General features: G+C 27.4%; 1 protein-coding gene and 2 long non-coding RNA genes across 4 annotated transcripts; all 3 read left to right on the forward strand.

Moving 5' to 3' along the window:
- Nucleotides 1-7763: 7763 nt before the first annotated feature.
- On the forward strand, nt 7764-10565 carry LOC116403765. 2 transcript variants are annotated; one of them, XR_004216597.1, is made up of 5 exons: nt 7764-8032; nt 9331-9994; nt 10063-10230; nt 10294-10398; nt 10491-10565. It is a non-coding gene; the product is annotated as an uncharacterized LOC116403765 (long non-coding RNA). The 2 variants fall into 2 exon arrangements; XR_004216596.1 differs by having other exon boundaries at nt 9331-9704.
- A 3-nt stretch (nt 10566-10568) lies between these two features.
- On the forward strand, nt 10569-11202 carry LOC116403766. Its single transcript, XR_004216598.1, has 2 exons — nt 10569-10747; nt 10843-11202. It is a non-coding gene; the product is annotated as an uncharacterized LOC116403766 (long non-coding RNA).
- Nucleotides 11203-17974: 6772 nt separating this feature from the next.
- On the forward strand, nt 17975-18498 carry LOC105435535. Its single transcript, XM_011657146.2, has one exon. It carries the CDS (start codon nt 18104-18106, stop codon nt 18329-18331), a length of 228 nt encoding a protein of 75 aa, XP_011655448.1. The 5' UTR covers nt 17975-18103; the 3' UTR covers nt 18332-18498.
- Nucleotides 18499-19362: the final 864 nt, after the last annotated feature.

The raw sequence follows: 19362 nt of genomic DNA on the forward strand, positions 1-19362 counted from the left end.
GTGAAACACCAGAATTTAAGGTCCAAAACTACCCAAAAGAGAAATAAAAATTATGCAAAATTTATAAACCAAAGGAAACCATTTGCAAATTTTAAGCATAAATAAATGTGAAAAAGGAAGAAAGTAGGATTTTACCTTAACCCTTCGTGTATGTATATATATAATTTGAAAATTAGACTAATAAACGTGCATGCATCTATTTATTCATTTAATTATTTTAGGGTAAAACATGCATGCATCTTGTGAGAAAGAAGAAACAATTGTTTCCAAAAAAGGGGAAAAAAAAGGCAACAATATCCAAGACTTTTCTCATTCTTCAAATTAGATGTATAAAAGGAATAGTCATCCAAAAATGAATTAACACCTTTATTATTATTATTATTATTATTATTATTATTATTAGGGTTTATTTTCAATAGCCTTCAAAAAGAATCACATCCACAGTTTTCATAAACCACTAATTACTGTTTTATTATACTTATCCTTTTGACATTATTGCTTCAAAAATCAAACAATATAACATTATTAATTATTGAATTCAAATTCAAATTAGCTTCGTTCCATATTCTAATTTGGAACTCATTTAACAACAGTCCTTCATTTTCCCTTTTTAAATTTAAATAAATTTTTACCTTTTTACTTATTTCTAAACTCTCTTTTCTTTTTTCTTTTTTAAAGGGTTTTTCTTAATTCGCGAAAAGGGAGAGAATGAATCCATGTATAACATATGATCTAAGAGAGAATTTGGATGACGAAATAACCAGCATCACATCATCACAGAAATATTTAGAGATTTATTGTTTCCAACGTCAATTTCTTTTTATTATTATTATTATTTAGTTCAGCAAAAACGATACTGGAAATGGAACTTTTTAAATTCAAAAAATGTAGTAGCTGTCTTATCCATATTCAAACTATGCCAAGGTTTGTGATATATTTTTTTATGATATTTTTGTGTCTATTGAAGTCCTTAATCACTAACAACTTTCAATATTTGTCGATAATCTCGCATTCAAAAGTTCCAAGGATTTCATACTCTTTAAAAATAGATGTGTTATTTATTTATTGTCAATTGATTTTAAGATAAAATTTAATGTTTTCTAATACGGTGTTAGAGCCAATGAATTTCAAACAAGTGTTTGTTCCAAAAAATAAAATAATACTGTTTGATCAATAATAATGTTAAACTCAAAGAATGCACCATCTTGAAATAACATGCTGGAGCATCCTCACATTTAAAAAAAAACTAAGTGATCTCAAGCTTCTTATAAAATAGGTACATGAGATAGTTACACTTCTTTCTATAGTTAACTAATTTTGAGAAATTGGAAACTCACATTTTAAAATAACATTTCCCCTAAAACATTTGAAATCACCATCATTATTACTTAAATATTGGAATAATTAAATTAATGAACAATGATCCAGCAGAATAAAAGAAAAAAAGAGAAGAGGAATATATTTCTAAACCAAAGTATTGTTGATGCAATTTGGAAGAAATATATGAATGACTCTATTCTTTAGCAACTCATCAATGTAACTCAGCTCATGACTTAATCTCCCATGTTGGCTTGTATGGATATTATGTTGTATGGCTTCAAAACCACCCTCAATTGGTAGATATTGCTCCTTCCTCTTATTTTACTTTGTCTTGAGTTCTTTACGTTAGTTTGGTAAAGAAAATAGTGTTTTGGCCCGGTTTGTGTATTCTTATCATTATACCACCAATTGGTATGTCATGCCAACTAATTCTTCACTTATCTATTAAATTAGAGTGCCATCCCAATCTTTAAATTAAATAGTGATGCCTGATAAACATAAATACCTAATAAAATTATATTAAATAGTTTGCTTAAGACTTAAAATATCTTATAGTATTTATAGTAGATTTAAATAAAATATAATGTGTAAAATTTAAGAATAACGTAAGAAGTGATTGTAGGATAATATGTCAAATTTGAAAACCAACATGAAATATATGTTTGATGAGAAATAGAACAGTATTAAAAGGTGTAAAATTATGTTATGATTAGGTTATTTGAATTATAATTAATTCCAAATCCAAATAAAGAAAGCAAGAAGCAATCACATTTTCAATGCAGGAAAATGAATAAAACCATTAAAAATAAAAGAAACACAATTGAGGTTGTCGCACTCAAAGGAAGACTAAGCAATAGTGTTTTCATTTTGAAAACCTTTGACTTGGTCTCATGCTCTTCCCACGTGCCACATGCTTTCTAATGTGAAAATTATATATATATATAATACTACTAATAATTAATCCACACATAATTAATTATGGACCCGCCCACTTTTTCAGAACATTTTGTCATTATAAACTATTCTTATTCTTATTATTAATTTTGTTGTTATTTTATTTTGGGTTTTTCTTATTTATTTAAATACCAAAATAGAATTGACTTGTAAAGACTCTGCATTTATGGAGTAGCTGAGAACTCACCTCCACAAAAGTTTATTTGAAAATTTTGCTATGTGGTTGGTCTTCCACCACATCTCAACAACTATACTCACATTTATTTATTATCAGTGGACCATCGTCACTTTGAAGTCGAATCAATTTGCGATTAATTGACCTATAGTCTATATCAATTGATTTTTTATTATTTAAAATTTACGTCACATCAAACATGAATTTTGAGAGTTTAACTTTTTTGTTAATGAATTTTAAAGTTATTTTAGTCATGTGAGTATGGATAAAATTTTGTAATGAATACATCCTCTCTAACAACCCATAGAAAGAAGAATAGTATAGGGATGATAAAAATAAGATGTTGGAAAAAGTTAGCATATTAATTCTAGAAATAAAATAAAACAAATGGATAGAGGTGGTTGTGAATATCAGAAAAGAGAGGTTTACCAAAATAATAATTAAAAAATAAAAAGAGAGAGGAAATATATTGGTGAAATGAAATATGGATACGAAATTCACACAAATTTTCCAATTTTGCGGCGGAGAAGAACAAAAGAGATGGATGAAATTTCACAATGGAGTTTTCATTTATATATATGTATGTTTGTATACACAAGTAAGCATGCATACGTATTATATTTATCAATTTCGTTTTTTTACTTTTAAATATTTAAATATGTGTTATCCAAAGCAGAATAAAACTTAAAAAATATTGTATTCTTGAGAAGAACGATAATTTAAATTTAATATAATAATATAATATATATATACACACATTATTTTTATCCTTAACATCCATCCCCTTACAATAATATGTGTGGACAAATCAAATAGTATAAAAAGGGGTTTAAAAAAAGATACTTACAATTCATATAAAAATATCACTAGAACATAAAATCTATTAAAATTGATTTTTTATATCAATTATTTATTTTTGACAATTTTTCTATAAAATGAGTTTTATTGTTGAGTTATAACCGAAGAAAAATTCAAATATTCTAAACTTTCTTTAGTTGCGCAAATAAAAGATAAAATTTTGAAGATGAATCTAATTATTGTTGAGGTGACAATAAAAATTATTGTCATACACATCAACGTGGCATTTGTATGAATATTGTGAGTATTGGGATTGATAAATTAAATTACGTGGATGATAATTAACAAAAAGAAAAAGAAAAAAAGACAAGACACATCACATAAGGAACGAAAAATATAATTTTAGTTTATAAAATTAAATTTGCAATTTGTGTGGAATGAATAAGACTTAAGATTTTAAATATTGATATAATTAGTATTATATATGTAGGAAAATAAAGTATAATAAATTGACTTTCAATTAAAATTTAATATATTCTATTCAGTGTCCTTATATGGGTTAGTATGATCAAAACAATAATTTACAACGCCTATCAACTTCATGTTTGCATAAAAATTTGAATAAGCTTCATTTGGATTAGACTGAAAATTAAAATTTATTAATATACATTTAATTAAATTAAATAGAAAAACCCAATTTAATTAAAATTAGAAAAGGCTAAATAGAAAGGACGAAATTTGTGTTTTAAAATAATTGAAGTTGAAGATAAATTTGTAGTTGCTTTCCATCTTGGGTCAGATGATTAGATAATGAGGTGGAAATTGGAACTTTTTACAATATTTTAAAATATTTTAATTATTTTTAAATTTCCATTTGTCTCAGGTGGCATAACACTTTAACCTAATTTGGATTTTTTTAGTTCCATGCAAAATCCATTTTTTAATATTTAAATTATTTTCTTATATTTCTTTACTGATCTATGCTTTATTTTATGATTAAATTATACGAAATAGTCTTTCAGTGTTAAATGGAGATGAATGTTAAGGAAATTGATGGTGTCAAGTTCAAAAAACTGTGCTCCACAAATTGATTATAATGTGATTAATGCTTTAATTGTCGTGTTAATTGATGCTTAAATTAGATTGTTGATGTAAATATATTTATAATGATATATTTGAAATGAAATAAAGGGTAACAAAATGTGATTTAAATCTTCAATAGAATTGCAAATATAGTATATACGTCTCCAAAGAGTTTTTGCACATTAATATCCATCATTTATGTAGGGAAAGTTATGTATATGGACACAAAGAAAGCAGCTCTTTGCATGTCACACTAGGTTCTCTCTCCACTGTCTTTTCATTTCCCTTTTTTCTCTTTGAGTGTAAATATAGATTATGATTAAAGAAAAACTCTCCAACCTTTCTTCTTTTCTCTGTGTTTTATTTCTCTTAGTGATGGCTTTTAATGCCTTAAAAGATGGTGAAATGTGAGAAGATAAAGAGAAGGAGAAGGGGAAGACAAATACACACCAAATCTACGTTTATCATGCTTGGAAGCAAGATGTTATTTATATTCTATGTGTATTTTGAAAATGATACGAGGTATTTATATTATTCTTTCCTAAGACTCCAGCTAATTAATTTTTAACTATATTTCTTCTACACAGTGATAACTAATTTGTTAGGATTTCTACAATTTATTTTAATAAAAATGTCAAAAATATATATTTATTTTAAGTAACTTCTAGACCAAATTTCAAAATTAAAGGGTAATTACTAAAGTCTACAAGCATGTAGTAATTAAAATATGCTGTTGTTTTTGTATAATTTATCCATACTTTTACTATAACTTTAATATTAAAGTGTCTTGATTTAATCATGTTCTTAATAAAGACATCAAACCTTCTAAGACGCTATTTTTGTATCGAATATGTTTTTTGTTCAATTTGAAGACACATTATTAGGGTTATGCTTTATAGAGATATTTGTCTTTACTTATATATCTATAATATCACTTTCTTCGCTCACACCCATACAAGATTTTATTAGCCACATTTCCTTATGTTTTCTTAAGTTGTTATTCTTTTTCGGTTAGACTTTTTAATAATCCACAAATTTTTAATACTTATAAACGCTTTTAAATTTCTAGAAATAAATTATATGTATATATATATAAAAAATAAATTCTCATGATTTTATTAGTTAAAAGATATAGTTGTTCTCATTTATGTACCTACAACCGTCATTTTCCCTAACCTAATCGTGTAAAAGTTAAGATTGTATCTTATTGACCGGTTGACACTAAGACGTATTTGATGATGCATTCAAAATTTAATTTTTTATAATGATCGTTAAAAAAACAAAAATAGATGAACAAAGAAACATAAAATTTTGAAGAGAAGGAAGTATTTAATCTTTCCTTTAATCATTTTTTCTTCAAATGGTTGGCAGACAATAAGATGACAAAACTGAATCAAACAGTTGGAATAAAATGCCATAAAAAAATTAATTAACGCTGTTTTACGCCAAGATAAAAAAACTTTTTCCTTTTTTTTTTAAAAAAAAAATTAGTTATTAATTTATTTTACTATTATTTTTTACTTTCAAAGAACGTTCTATGGAAATTACAAGTAAATTGAAAGATCTGGATCCCACATATGAAAATATAATAATATAAAGTTTCAAAAATTTCCACAACAACCTTATATATTAAATGTTATATTAAAAAACTACATGTCCCACTAAAATCTATCTTATGGTTAGAGTTAAGATGTTATGTGTCACACTTCACATGTTTAAAATTTATGTGTAGTTTTAGGTTATACCATAAAATAGATATGAACTCACATTTTAATTAAATTAGATTTTCATCCATTAAATGAATAGATAGAATTTGTAATATTTTATGTGGAAAGTTATAGATAGATTGTAAATTGACAAATTGCCAAAAATTATATACGGAAAGATGTTCAAAATAAAATAAAATAAAAACTTATTGAATATACAAAATGTACATGTGTTTTAAGAATTAATCTAATTTTTCTTAATTTAATCCTAAACTAAATTAAAAAGCATAGAAAATAATCAATGTTTTTTCTAAATAATAGACTCATAATAGATTCAAGATACTTGTACCTAACTAAATAGCTCTCAATTGAAAGAGTTCGACAAAAGTTAATCGTAAGAGGTCGAAATAACATCTAAAATAAACGACCTACCAAATAACTTTCTCTTCAAATTGTTATCATACTTTTTCTTTAACAATGAACATTAAAGGACAAACAAATGCATGTATTATCTCAACAATGTAAAACATAAGAACCAAACTTTTCCAACAAAAGTTCTAACACAAGAAATTTAATGGAACTTTCATATAACCATACAAAATTTGTAAAGCAAAACTCTTTTCTAAAAAGTAATAAAAAGTAAAATAAAAAAGTCTTTCGATAAATAGATATTTGTTTCATTACCAATTGCCTTCTCAAATTTTCAAAAAGATTGGTACATATATCTATAAGTATAGATTCCACATTCTCATTAATATATAATTAAGGTTTCTAGAAATAAAAAAGGGCTCTTTTTTTTTTCTTTTATGGAGAGAACCTCTTGCTGTAGATAAGGTTATTTGTGAATTATTTTAAATTTGCTATTAGAACTGTCAAATATCTATTAAATTTACCATTCCCATGTTGTGATGTATTTTCAAAGAGAAAAAAAAAAAAAGGTTATAAGTAGCAAAACTTGAATATCCAAATGGTAATATAAAGGTATTTCTAGAAAATTTGCTCTTCTATAGTACTCTTTTTTCTAAAAGGAAAAAAAATATATCTATACTATTATAAGTCAAATTTTATTTAGATACATGTATATTAGAAAAAGTATCACAAATAATGAAGCTCATGATCGTTTTGTGTACGCATCCTTTTAAGAAAGATCAATATTACTCAAAATTTCTATGTCACGTACAAATCAACGATTTAAATATACTTATTAACTATAGATTATTAAATCAATCTAATAATAGTATAAATTTATTTTTCAACCACAACTTTTAAGGCACTTTTTAAACCACTCATTAAACACTAAATTTTGCTACTTTTATATAACAAGAATTATTCTTGGTTTGGGAATACTTACGTAAGGATGATTTTAACAAATTTTATCTCTAAAATTAAAATATGATATTACTTAGGAGTCAAGTCAAGCAAACTTAGATGTATCTAGAAATGATGGGCATATGAGAAATAATAAATGTAGATGTCACACCTAAGTCTTTTAACTTGTAGCCAAGTGATAACATGTGAAAACGTTTAGAATAAAACGGTCCATTTGTATTTCAACACTTGGCAGTTTTCTTGCCGTTATTTTGTGTACTACACTAATAGAATCTTCTTTCAATTGCCCAAAGAAAAAGAAAAGGGAGATCAGCCTACAGAACTTCATGTGTTCATATTCAACTATATCTATATAAACCTTTTTACATTCTTTTTCATTAAAATTGAACGTACTAAAATTCCCCATGTTCATATTGCTGACACTTCATTCATTTATATATTACATACTTCAGTTGTGTATACCTAACTCAATTTCGTTATTATTGGTAAGAAAAATGCCTTATATCTTATTAACTGTATTATATTTGACGTGAACATAACTTATGTTCTCCAAGTGGTTAGCTAGGGTGGCGTGTGGTTTGAGGTTGTTTATTGTTTTCAATGGGCTCGGGACTTCTACTTGGGATTCTCAAGGCAAGTTCTTCTCCTTGGGATGTTTTTCTTTGAGGTGGGTATGCATTTTTTCTTCTTCTTGGTTTGTTTTGGTTGTGTATGACATTGAGTTGTAAAGTCTTTGCTTTCACTTTATTATAAGTTCAATACCTTTGAAAAAAAACGAACCCTAAATAAGTGCTATTTTCAACCTAAAAAACGGAATCCTTTATTTTCCATCCTTTATTATATTTACAAACGTGAAAATATTTGTATCCATAAATGGATGAAAATAAGAGTACCAAATTATTCAAATGGAGATTGTTTAAATTTTAAATCAAATTGTATTTAAAAATAAATTAATTCGGAAGAAAAAAATCAATGATTTATGGCATTACATTTTGGATATAATGTATCAATCAATACTACTAAACTATAATTAGGACAATTTTAAAAAGAAAATAATATATAAAAGACTAAAGGGTAGCATGGAAAAAAGCTACCCTTTGGAGTTTTATGTAATAAACTAAAGAAAATAATTGGATCAGATATTTAGAGTAATTTATTGAATTATATTCACAATAAAATCATTTGATCACTTCCTATACTAATATTCACAGAAGAAATACCCTAAAATTCCTAATGGGCTGGATTTTCACAGGCCCATAGCAGTACAGCTCTAAAAGCCCATTAAACATGGGACACTGAGATTTTCAAATTCATAACTGAAAATATAAAATAATTAAATATATAATAATAATTTTTAAAAAAAATCAGTATAGAAAAATATGTTAAAGTCTATCGATAATAAAAATCTATCATTAATAGATCATGTTGCAAATATTAATATAAACCATAACAGTTTATCAACTATAGAAATCTATCATCACCAATAGATTTTGTTATATTTACAATTTTTTAAAATATTACTATATATTTAATTATTATTACTAAAATTGGTATGCATTGTAATTTCTATTTTCTAAATTTTCTAAATATTTTAAAATTTAATAATAACTTGTTTTAAAAAAATATATTGTATAAATAGATTTCATCTATAGTGAGGACAAATTTTAACCTTTTGATGGACTCTATCTCATCGTTTAGTTTTTTAATATTTTAAAAATGAAAAAAAAAAAAAGGATCATTTCTGATTTTATTATTTAATTGTATAAGTACTTTCTTAAAAAAAAAAAAAAGAGATATCACATGACATTTTTCGTCAATAATTTTTCTAAATATTTAATTATTTTTTATTAACATCAATTTCGAAATTCTGACTTTTTGTTTTGTTTGGTTATTTATTAATTTTGGATGATATTTCTTTGTTTGGGGCGGAATAATTTAAATTTATGATTCCTTCCTTTTAAAAAGGGCACTCTTCTAACGATGTGTTAACTCAAGCATTGGGTACAAAAGAGCATAACGGTCGTGTTCGTGGGGTCGGTGGGTATGTTACTCCTACCAATTACTTTCATTCTGTAAAAAAGACATCTAAACGTGAGGATGGGATTATACTTGAGAATGAAGAACTTCGAAGGCGTGTAAGCGAATTAGAAGCACATATCCACTCAAACTTGTCTAGATCATTATCTGGACATGGTAGCTGTTCGAAACCAAATATCTTAGAAGAGAGTGACTCGATGAAAATAATCAAAGGGAAGAGTAAGTTGATGGATACAATTGAAGGGAAAGAGGTGGATGAGATAAATGTAAATGACGACAAAGTAGAGTTGGACATCTTTAAGGTATGCAATCGATCCTCTAATAAACTCAAATTCTTGAATTAGGAGAGAGCCTTAAAAAAAATGCCTAAGGAAAGAGAGGTTGTCTGTGAATCAACGTCAGTTTTGCCAATGGGAATGAAGTTGATTCTCAGATACGCTGAGAAGATAATGGAGAAAGATTCTAGTATCACTATTCCACTACCTGTAAGGATTTTTGGTGTTAGTCGAAAGACTTCTGTTCTCCGAGAGGACATCATTGATCTTTGTAACATGAATGAGGTCAAAACATTTACATTAGTGGCCTATATGACGTAAGTCAATTTCATTTCTTTAGATCTAATTTTATGTATCTCGTTTACAAGTTTATAATATTTTGTAGGTAGTTGTATTCATCTGTTCTTGGTTCGAAGGAAAATATACAGTACGTCTTTGTAGATCCATCCCTCACCTCTGTCGGACACTCACAAGAATCTCAAGTTCGAAACTTATGCAGTAGATTGATGGTCTCGAAGATTAACGAAATAGTTCTTGCTCCTTTTAATCCTGGGTAAGTCAAGTTATTTTATTACTTGCATTGCAAAAAACTAGTACTAATATTTTGTATAATTAGGGGTCATTGGGCACTGCTGGCCATAAATGCGTATGATGATACAGTATTTTACCTCGACTCACTAAGGACCACATTGAAGTCAACTATAAGATACGTCACTGACACGTAAGTTAATCTAGTATTTCATTTAGTGTTGATTCTTATATGCATGTACACAATATTAAAATTATTTGTTCAATCTTATCTTGTCAAAACAGAGCAATAGCGATGTTTCAGTCACAAAAGAACATTAAAAAAGTAGAAAACAAACGTTATGGCGAACAGTAAAGGCAAGTATCAACTTTTAAAGTCATTATATTTTTGTAGACTACTAGCAATTAGGATTACTTTGTTATTCAAATTTGTTGCTTTTATATAGTGTCCACTACAAGTCGGGAGTACTGAGTGTGGATACTACGTCATGAGGTATTTGAGAGAAATTGTGACTAGGGGAAGCATTGTCATATCCGATGCGGTATGTTATATATCAAACTATTAATTTTGTGAGTTAATTGGTTTATTTGTATAGTCAGTTAATTCATTTAATGTATTTTGCATGTTTATATATAGATTGATACACGAAGATCATACTCACAGGCAGAACTAGACGAGGTGTGAGTTGAGTTAGCTGACTTTTTGGGTTCTTACATATGACTATGACTAATATTTTGTGATTCTGAAGTAGGAAGTTTTTTGTTGTGTCGCTTCTTTATGACCTTAAACTTTATGTATAGAAACTTTAGCCGATAATTCTTTTGAATTGTTCATATAGAGGAGGGGGGTTCATTCGTATATACTTTTGATTATTGTTATAGCTGACATGTTTTGTGACTTTGTAAGTTGATTTGAATTCATGCCAATGTAATGCCATATGAAATCTAATGTAAAGCCTATTTCATTATGTATATGTAAAGTCTTGGAATTAAATATATATGGTGAATGGTTTTATTTATATATTTTTTAGATTTGAAACTATATTTGATGAATATAAAATATCTATGAAACTGTTGCTGGACAATTACAGGACAATCATCTTTTCATTACAGCATAATTCAATTACAAATTCTTTTTTAAAAAAAAAATTAAAAAATGCTTGACGGTTTTAAAATGTCATGAACAATTGCAAGCTTGACGGTTTTAAACTATCATGAACAATTGCATTTTTTACGGTTGACAAATGTCAAGAACAATTACATTCTTGACAGTTTTAAAATGTCATGAATATTAAAATTCTTGACGGGTTTAAAATGTCATAAACAATATCAGTCTTGACGGTTCTAAAACGTCATGAACATAAGTATACTTGACGTTTATAAAACGTCAACGTTCACTATTCTTGACGTTTAATCAACCGTCAAGAACTTTGCCTTTCTTGACGCTGGCTTCAACGACGTTTTTAAAAACGTCAAGAGAGCCTGTTTTTGTAGTAGTGATATTAACGGTTGAAAATTGAGCTCTCTCTGTTAAAAATTCAAGTATATGTCGAATGTAATAGGAATATATTAAAACATGTAAATATTCTATTTGCATATACCATCATTTAGTTTGGGTGTGTGTTTACAAATATACTAACAAAATGTATTTATATATATGAAATATACAAATTATCTTGCTCCTGCATTTTATTCAAATTAAATATACATTGATTTATTTCAAGAAAATTCAAATATATATGGGTGTATTATTAAACAAACCATATAGAGTACAAATGGAAAGGGGAAAATGTTTTGTATATGTGGTGGTCAATATCAATACTCAATTTTGGATGATATGAAGGATTGAACACGAGGGGACGAGATTTGCGAACATGAAGGGTTTATGGAAAGAGATCATCAGTTAACAAAGCTTTAGATTAAAGATGCACAACGACAAATGACAGCAAACGAGCGATGCTCGTAGTGAGAAAAAGAGGGTTTCATGGTGAAGACATCGAGGTTTTTGAAATTCAATCGATCGTGTGGAGGGTCAAGCATGATGGATGTCACCAACGGAAGAAGAGTGAAAGTCCTTAATGATTTCAACAATTTCAATGGTGTGGTTCCATTTTTTGTGATTTCATCTGACGTTTGGTTGCATACAGGGTTTCAAGTATAAAGAAATCGTCAAGTAATGATTTACATGTAATTTTTGAAGAACTAAATGAAAGCATTTATATTTACGTAGTATTCTTAACATTTAAAAAACGACAACAAGAAAATATAGATTCAACTTGATATTTTTAAAACGTCAAGCAATGTGTCAATGCGAATGTCCAAAAAATATCAAAACTTTACGTTTTCTTAACAAATTTTGTATGTTTTCTTTAAAATTAAATCACATGTTACTTACCTTTATTTCATAAAAAAAAGTGTCTAAGTATTTAAAATTTCAAATGTCAAAAAATTAAGATGGTTGTGTGAATGCATGTTATGGATCTTCTTCAAAACTTTTTGCTGATTCTTGTTTTGATTTATAGATGCAACAATATGTGTAGTGTATGGTTTGATGATTAGAGATTGAGAATTGTGGATTTTAATTTTGTTTGACAAAAGTTGTTAGAGAGTCGCCCATAACTTGCCCAATGGAGTGCCTAACCATACTATTCTTTCCTCTCCATGTTGTATTCGGATTCATGTTTTCTCTAATAATTACTTTTATTATTTTTTTTATAACGATTTGAATACAAAAATTTAATTATTGGTCAATTTTAAAAAACAAAATTTTACTGTTAAAAACTATTTTTTTAGTTTTTAAAATGTGGCTTTCGCTTTTTGAAAACATGGATAAAAAATAGATAAGTAAAGCAATAAATTTAGAAATTAAAGTTGTTTGCAGACTATCTTTCTTTAAAAAAAAAAAAACATAAACCAAATGAGATTTTAGTTTTTTGCTTTTTTATTTTTAAAAAATTATCTTATAAAAACTTGTTTTACTTTTCAAAATATTTCTTATTTTATTATTTACTTCATGACAATTTCTTAATATATATACCGTTTTTAAAAATTGATTTTTGTTTTTAGAATTTAGCTTAAAATTTACCTCAATTCAGTTAGAAAAAGAAAAAAAGAAAATAAGTTTAATTTAAAAAGAAAAAAAAGAAAAGTCGGTTACTAAACAACTTAACAGTCTAGTTTCATAATATTATAAAAAGAAAAGAAAAAAAAAGCACGTTATTAATATTCTCCAAAGATAAAAAAAAAAAAACTCAAATGAGATAAAGCTTGGTGACAAAGAATCTATGCTTTCAATGGCGGTTAAAATGGGTGCCAATAGAGATGTCCATTTAACGGGTTTTATTCAAAGCAAAGAGTCGCTAAATATAAGGAAGGAAGTGGAAATTTTTTTTCCATTGGCAACATGGGGCTGGGAATACATTTTCTGACCTTGATCCTAGCCTCTCTCCGATTCCCCGTCGTGTCCCGAACAAAAATTAAATAAATAAGTAAATACATACACATATATATAAACTTATTTATTTAATAATTTGCATAGGAGTAAAAAAAAACTTATTTTGATATTATTCCTTTCATTCTTCTGTATTCCATTTCTTTATTTCTTTTTCCTAATTCTACTTTTATGCTGTGAACTTTTCTTACAAAGTATATGTATACGGTGTGTCTTGACTTGTGATTTGTAGATTGTTTTTTAAAATATACGTTGTCTTAAAAAAATGATATAATTGAATACTTTGTTAGAATTCTTATGAATTGATATTTTATTTTTTTATGTATGGAATTTTTAATTTATTAGATGAATTTCTAAATGTATCTTCTAATAGTTGAATTTTTTTTCTTATATAAATAACGAGAATTTAACATTTTAGTTGTTTTAAATAAGAAAATTGGTGATATTCTATCGAAAATAAAACAACACTACAAAATGTATATACATTTCAAGTAAATATGAATTAGAAAATTAGATTAAACTTTAAGAAAAAAAAAACAGAAAATATTTTCCTACAAAGATTCGTTTCCAGCAGGAAATCTTCACCCCATCCCCTACAAGAAAATTGGTGGGATGGAGAATGAGATAGAGGGCGAGGGCAGAGACGGAGAGTGGCATCCCCTGTCCCACGAACATCTCTAGGTCCAAGTGAAAAATATCTAATTCTCTGATAGTACATACCACATGTCAATAAATAATTTATTAAATATTTATTGCGTAGACTTCATGCCATTCTTAATTTTTAATAGTTGTTTAGGTAAGTAAGAATGAAGGTAGTATGAAATTTTTTGCTTCTTATAATAGTACTACAAAATTTGCTGACAATGCAAGCCATATCCGAAACCCAACGTTTGGAATGCCATTAAGTGCACATTTCACCTTTAGCATGTGCTTATCCGGCAACCCGATTAATGTTCATACAACATAAATACAAATTCATTATTTTATTGATAATTACTTCAATTTCATGTATTTAACAAATAGGAAAATTGTATTGAATAGCAATACCAACATAGGGTTTACCAATTCTAATTTATAACACCAATAATCAAATTTCAATAAGCACTAAAATACGTTAGATTTATTTTCTATTTTCTATTTTTATTATTACCAAACTGCCCCTAAACATTCTTTCTCCCTTCTCCTCCTCTTTTCTTTTTTTTTTTCTCTCTCTCTCTTGGCTCCCTCTCATGCACTTATTTGACTTCCCAAAATTGAAGAGCAAAAAAATAAATGGAAACATAATAAAATAGATGTAAAATTAGGTACATCAACGAAGCACTATAAGTTTATAAGTCATATGCTCAATGTATATTAAATTTGAGTGTATTAGTTATAAAATATATAAACTGTATTAACAATATATCAAATCTACCAAACTACTAATCAAGTGTGTATAAGTAAAAGAGTGGTTTTGTAATTTTTTCTCTTCAAATAGATTGGAATTTAACATTTTTGTTGCAACAATCCTTATCTTGATGAAACTCCAATAAAACCTTACATGAATAACTTATCAAAACTTACAAATTTGGAGATAGTGTCCATATTAGTTCACGTAGCATTGATTTTTTTTTAATTTTGGAAAGGGGTATAATTTGATAGAATGGAAAGTTTAAATAAAAACTGAAACAACTCCCTAACTATTAAGGTTAAAAAATATGTTGGTCTTATTAATTAAGAAAAGATAATTTCCTATTTAAGAAGAAAATGGTTGGTGAAATATTATTATTATTAATGAGATTTGGTTATGTTTTAGAAAAGCTTAGTGTACTGGGTATTTGATAATTATCATAATTTAGTCTTTAAATTTAAATTTTTTAACAATTAATCTTTAAATTTTAATAAATAATAATTTAGTACCGAAATAAATAGATCAGTGAACAAATTTATCATAAACTATAAAGATTAGAACGAGGAGGTAGACCATAAAATTTAAAGTAAATACAACTTTTTTGTAAAAAAAAGTATAAATGAAATATAGTTATCAAATATGACTTAAATTGTTACGTCCCATTTCATAGGAAGAATTTGTACAAACGACCACTTTTCAACAGCTCACGTGATTTTTATCCCCAGATTAAAAAACACTCAAAATGACCTTTGTGTGAAAGTTTGTATTTGGTCCCAAAACGTGCAAATAATGTACATTTTCCTCACTTTTTCTTCTTGCTACTCACTCCTTACTCTCACTTCTTCTTGTTTCTTACCGACATGTTTTAATTCTTCTTCTTCTTGTTTTCTCTTGCTTTTTCCTCGACTTTCTTGGTCTAGGTTCTTACAAATATTTTCCTTTCGCCTCTCAATATTTTATCTCGCTTCTTCGTCTAGGTTCTTTCTTTCTTGATTTTGATTTCGATCCTTAATTAGAAGCAGAAAGAATGCAAGAAAAAAGCATAGAAGGAAAAAGAAAAAAAGGAAGAGGAAGATGAATGAGGGATGAGGAATGTGAAGAAAATTAAAAGAAAAAAGAAGAAGAAATGCTGCAAAAGAAAAAGGATGAAGGAATAAGCGTCAAAGCTTGTGGTAATTTCACATGGTGATGACATTAATATAAGGCCAAATTTCATTGTCTTCAAACTTGGGGTTAATTTTCATTTTGGCTTTTCTGTACAATTTTCCCTTTCCTAATGCATTCCTCATTTTTCTAAGCTCTTTATTTTCGAAAAAAAAAAAAACTACAAAAACCAAACAACTACACAAACATATTGCAAGATGTTAACTATACAAATAAACACATAATCCTTCAAAGCCTTTCACGTAATACTAATGTGCCAACATATTCTAACTATCACGAATATGAGTAAAAAAGACAACATTCATCTCCCCACCTCAATCTTTAGTCTGCTCAATTTTAAAAAAAAACTTTAGAAAAATCGACACTAGCCTTGTTCAGTAAATTGATGGCCTCCAAGCAATTAGACTCCACCAAGATATTCAACATGCAGATGGAAGAACACACAATGTTCAACCTGAAGTAATTTTTCAAGGCTTCAAGAAGCCTCCGTTATGGCACTTGGGAACAAACTTCAAACTCAAGCAATCTCGAGGCACCCAACCCACTTGAAGTGGATGTGGAGCACCATGTTGGAGTCAGTGTTGAACTTCCAATAAGACGACACATGTGGGATGCCACCTGATTTGAGATGGGACGTTGAGAGGAGGAATCTACGTGTATACCCCTTTCCATTGCTATCATTCCTAACCATAGCTAGAACATGACTCTTGAAATATGTTTGGCTATTGCACCACAAATTGACTAAGCATCCAATTGTTGTCTAAAAATTAAAATACAAATTTATTCCAAGTTTCCTAAAGTATTGCCACACCAAAATCACGATATTATCAATCTCCACATAAATCATATGCTTGATTAAAATCCAATCCCAACCGTCTTGCTAATTCAAGAGATCCTTGTCATTCCAAATAACATCAACATAAATTATTAAAATTACAACCCATATATCCTTAGAGATCAAACAATTATGTATAAGATGGTTGAAGTTGCCACAATGTTTGTTGTAAAAGACACAATAGATCAACATAGACACCTTTTTCGTTTTGGTTTTTAGTTGCCACTTTCAATGTATAGTTATACAATGTTTCTTCTTCACTTTTGTCGTTCTTGTATGCACTAGATGTTAACTATACTTTTCAATTTTAAAATCATCCATAATAATACATTAAATTGTTACATATATCTATCAAAGTTCAACTTAACTTTTGTCTTTTAAAATTTGTATTCACACTTATCCAAGTTATACCCTTCTAATCAAAACTATCCATAACAATACTTGTTACATCTATCAATCAAAAACACTTTTTTTTAATCAATATTAAAACAAGTATTTGAAAAAATGAATGGGAAAAAGAATAGTTTTCTAAACTCTTCTTTCTTATTTATTATTTTTCTTAAAAAATAGATTTAAAATTCTTTTGTTTCTTTTTTGGGAAAAAATTTAAATTTCTTTTGTAGCGTATGATTGTAATACACGAAAATAATATTGATCAATATATATATATACCAAAAAAGTTATACTTGATGACAAGAAATAATGAAGATATTATTTCCTAAGTTGACTTCTTTGTACTTTATAAATATATTTTCATCAAAGGATCTTTATAGTTTATATATATATATGATAGAATTATTATTATTATTATTTTAGAAAAGAAAAGAAAAGAAAAGAAAAGAAAAGGAAGTGAAGAGGTAAATGGTAATGAAAAGAAGACGATAAGAGAGGATAGAAAGAGAGTGTGAGAATGGGCATTCAATTATGGTTAGCGAATCAAGAAAATATTCATTGCCAATATCATATCTTCTTTCTCTCTCCTTTTTCATTTATATATATATTCCATTCCCCACCCCTTTCTCATTCTTCCTCTCTTTTCTTTTTCTTTTCCCCCAAACATGGACTACTCCGCGGCGGCCCTCGATTCCGATTCCGAGGTTTCTCACCTTCCCATTCACAGCCAGGTTGAGAAGATCAAGAAGGAGATTGAGAAGATCAAGCATCCCTCTCTTCAGCAATCCGACATGAACACTCACCTTCTTCTTCGAGGGATCTCCATTTCCAAGCCACGCTCTCGCTCCCCCTTAGGCCTTCCCTCCGACACCTCTATTTCTGTCGGCAACTAATCTCTCTCTCTCTCTGTAAACCCTAGATTCATTCTTCAACCATCCATCTACAAAGTACATACTTTTTGTTTTAGGCTTTCCGACCTAATCTATGAATCCAATATTATGCTGGAATTTCTTCTTCTTCTTCTTCTTCTTCTTTCTATCAAACTAATTTTACTCTTTAACTCTCCTTTCAATTTTCTTCTTATTTTTCCATTTTCAACTTTATTATAATTCTATTTTAAATATTTAAATTAGTTTTTCTTTTCTTCTTTGTTTATGGATTGATTATTATTATTATCTATTATGAAGAATTATACAATCCATATGTTAATAACAGAGAAATAATAGTGAATGGTAGATAAATTGTGATATTTTATAAATACAAAATCAGTAATATTTAATTTATTTATGTATATATCAATATATTAACACAGTTGATTAAGATAACTTTTATTTTTAGCACAGTTCACAAAGGTAATTAATTAATTAAAAATGTTGGAAGTTCCAAAAGAGTTTTTAGTTTCCTAAAGTTTAGGTTAAATTATGAATTTGGTAAAGTTATAATTTAATTCTAATAATATATGTATGTGTGTGTGTGTGTGTGTGTGTTTCTTATCAATTTAGGAGTATGAGTTTAGTTGCTTGAAGAAATGTGAGATTTAACCTAAGTTTAAGGAATTTTTTTAATTTGAATATCTATTGATCCAATATTGTCAATTTCAACTTGCGTCCTCAATTTATGTGTAAAAGTAAACCAAAATAGAAATAAAATTTCAACTGTGCATATGATTTTTAATTCGATACTAAAACTTTTTCTTTCCTTTTTTGAAATAATTTAATACTTAACTTAATTTGTTTCTATATTTCACATGATTTTCTTAAATTTTATATGATTTTGATTACCATATATATAATATATATGTAAGCTGTTTTCACTTTTAAGTCATTCCTTAATAAGGAGGAGAAATAATTGTTATAATAAATTTAAATTATTGCAAAATTCAGTTTCAATTAAAAGGAAATGTAAAATTAAACATTATCTATGT

The sequence above is a fragment of the Cucumis sativus genome, chromosome 5 (assembly GCF_000004075.3).
Source record: "Cucumis sativus cultivar 9930 chromosome 5, Cucumber_9930_V3, whole genome shotgun sequence".
Classification (NCBI taxonomy): Eukaryota; Viridiplantae; Streptophyta; class Magnoliopsida; order Cucurbitales; family Cucurbitaceae; genus Cucumis; species Cucumis sativus.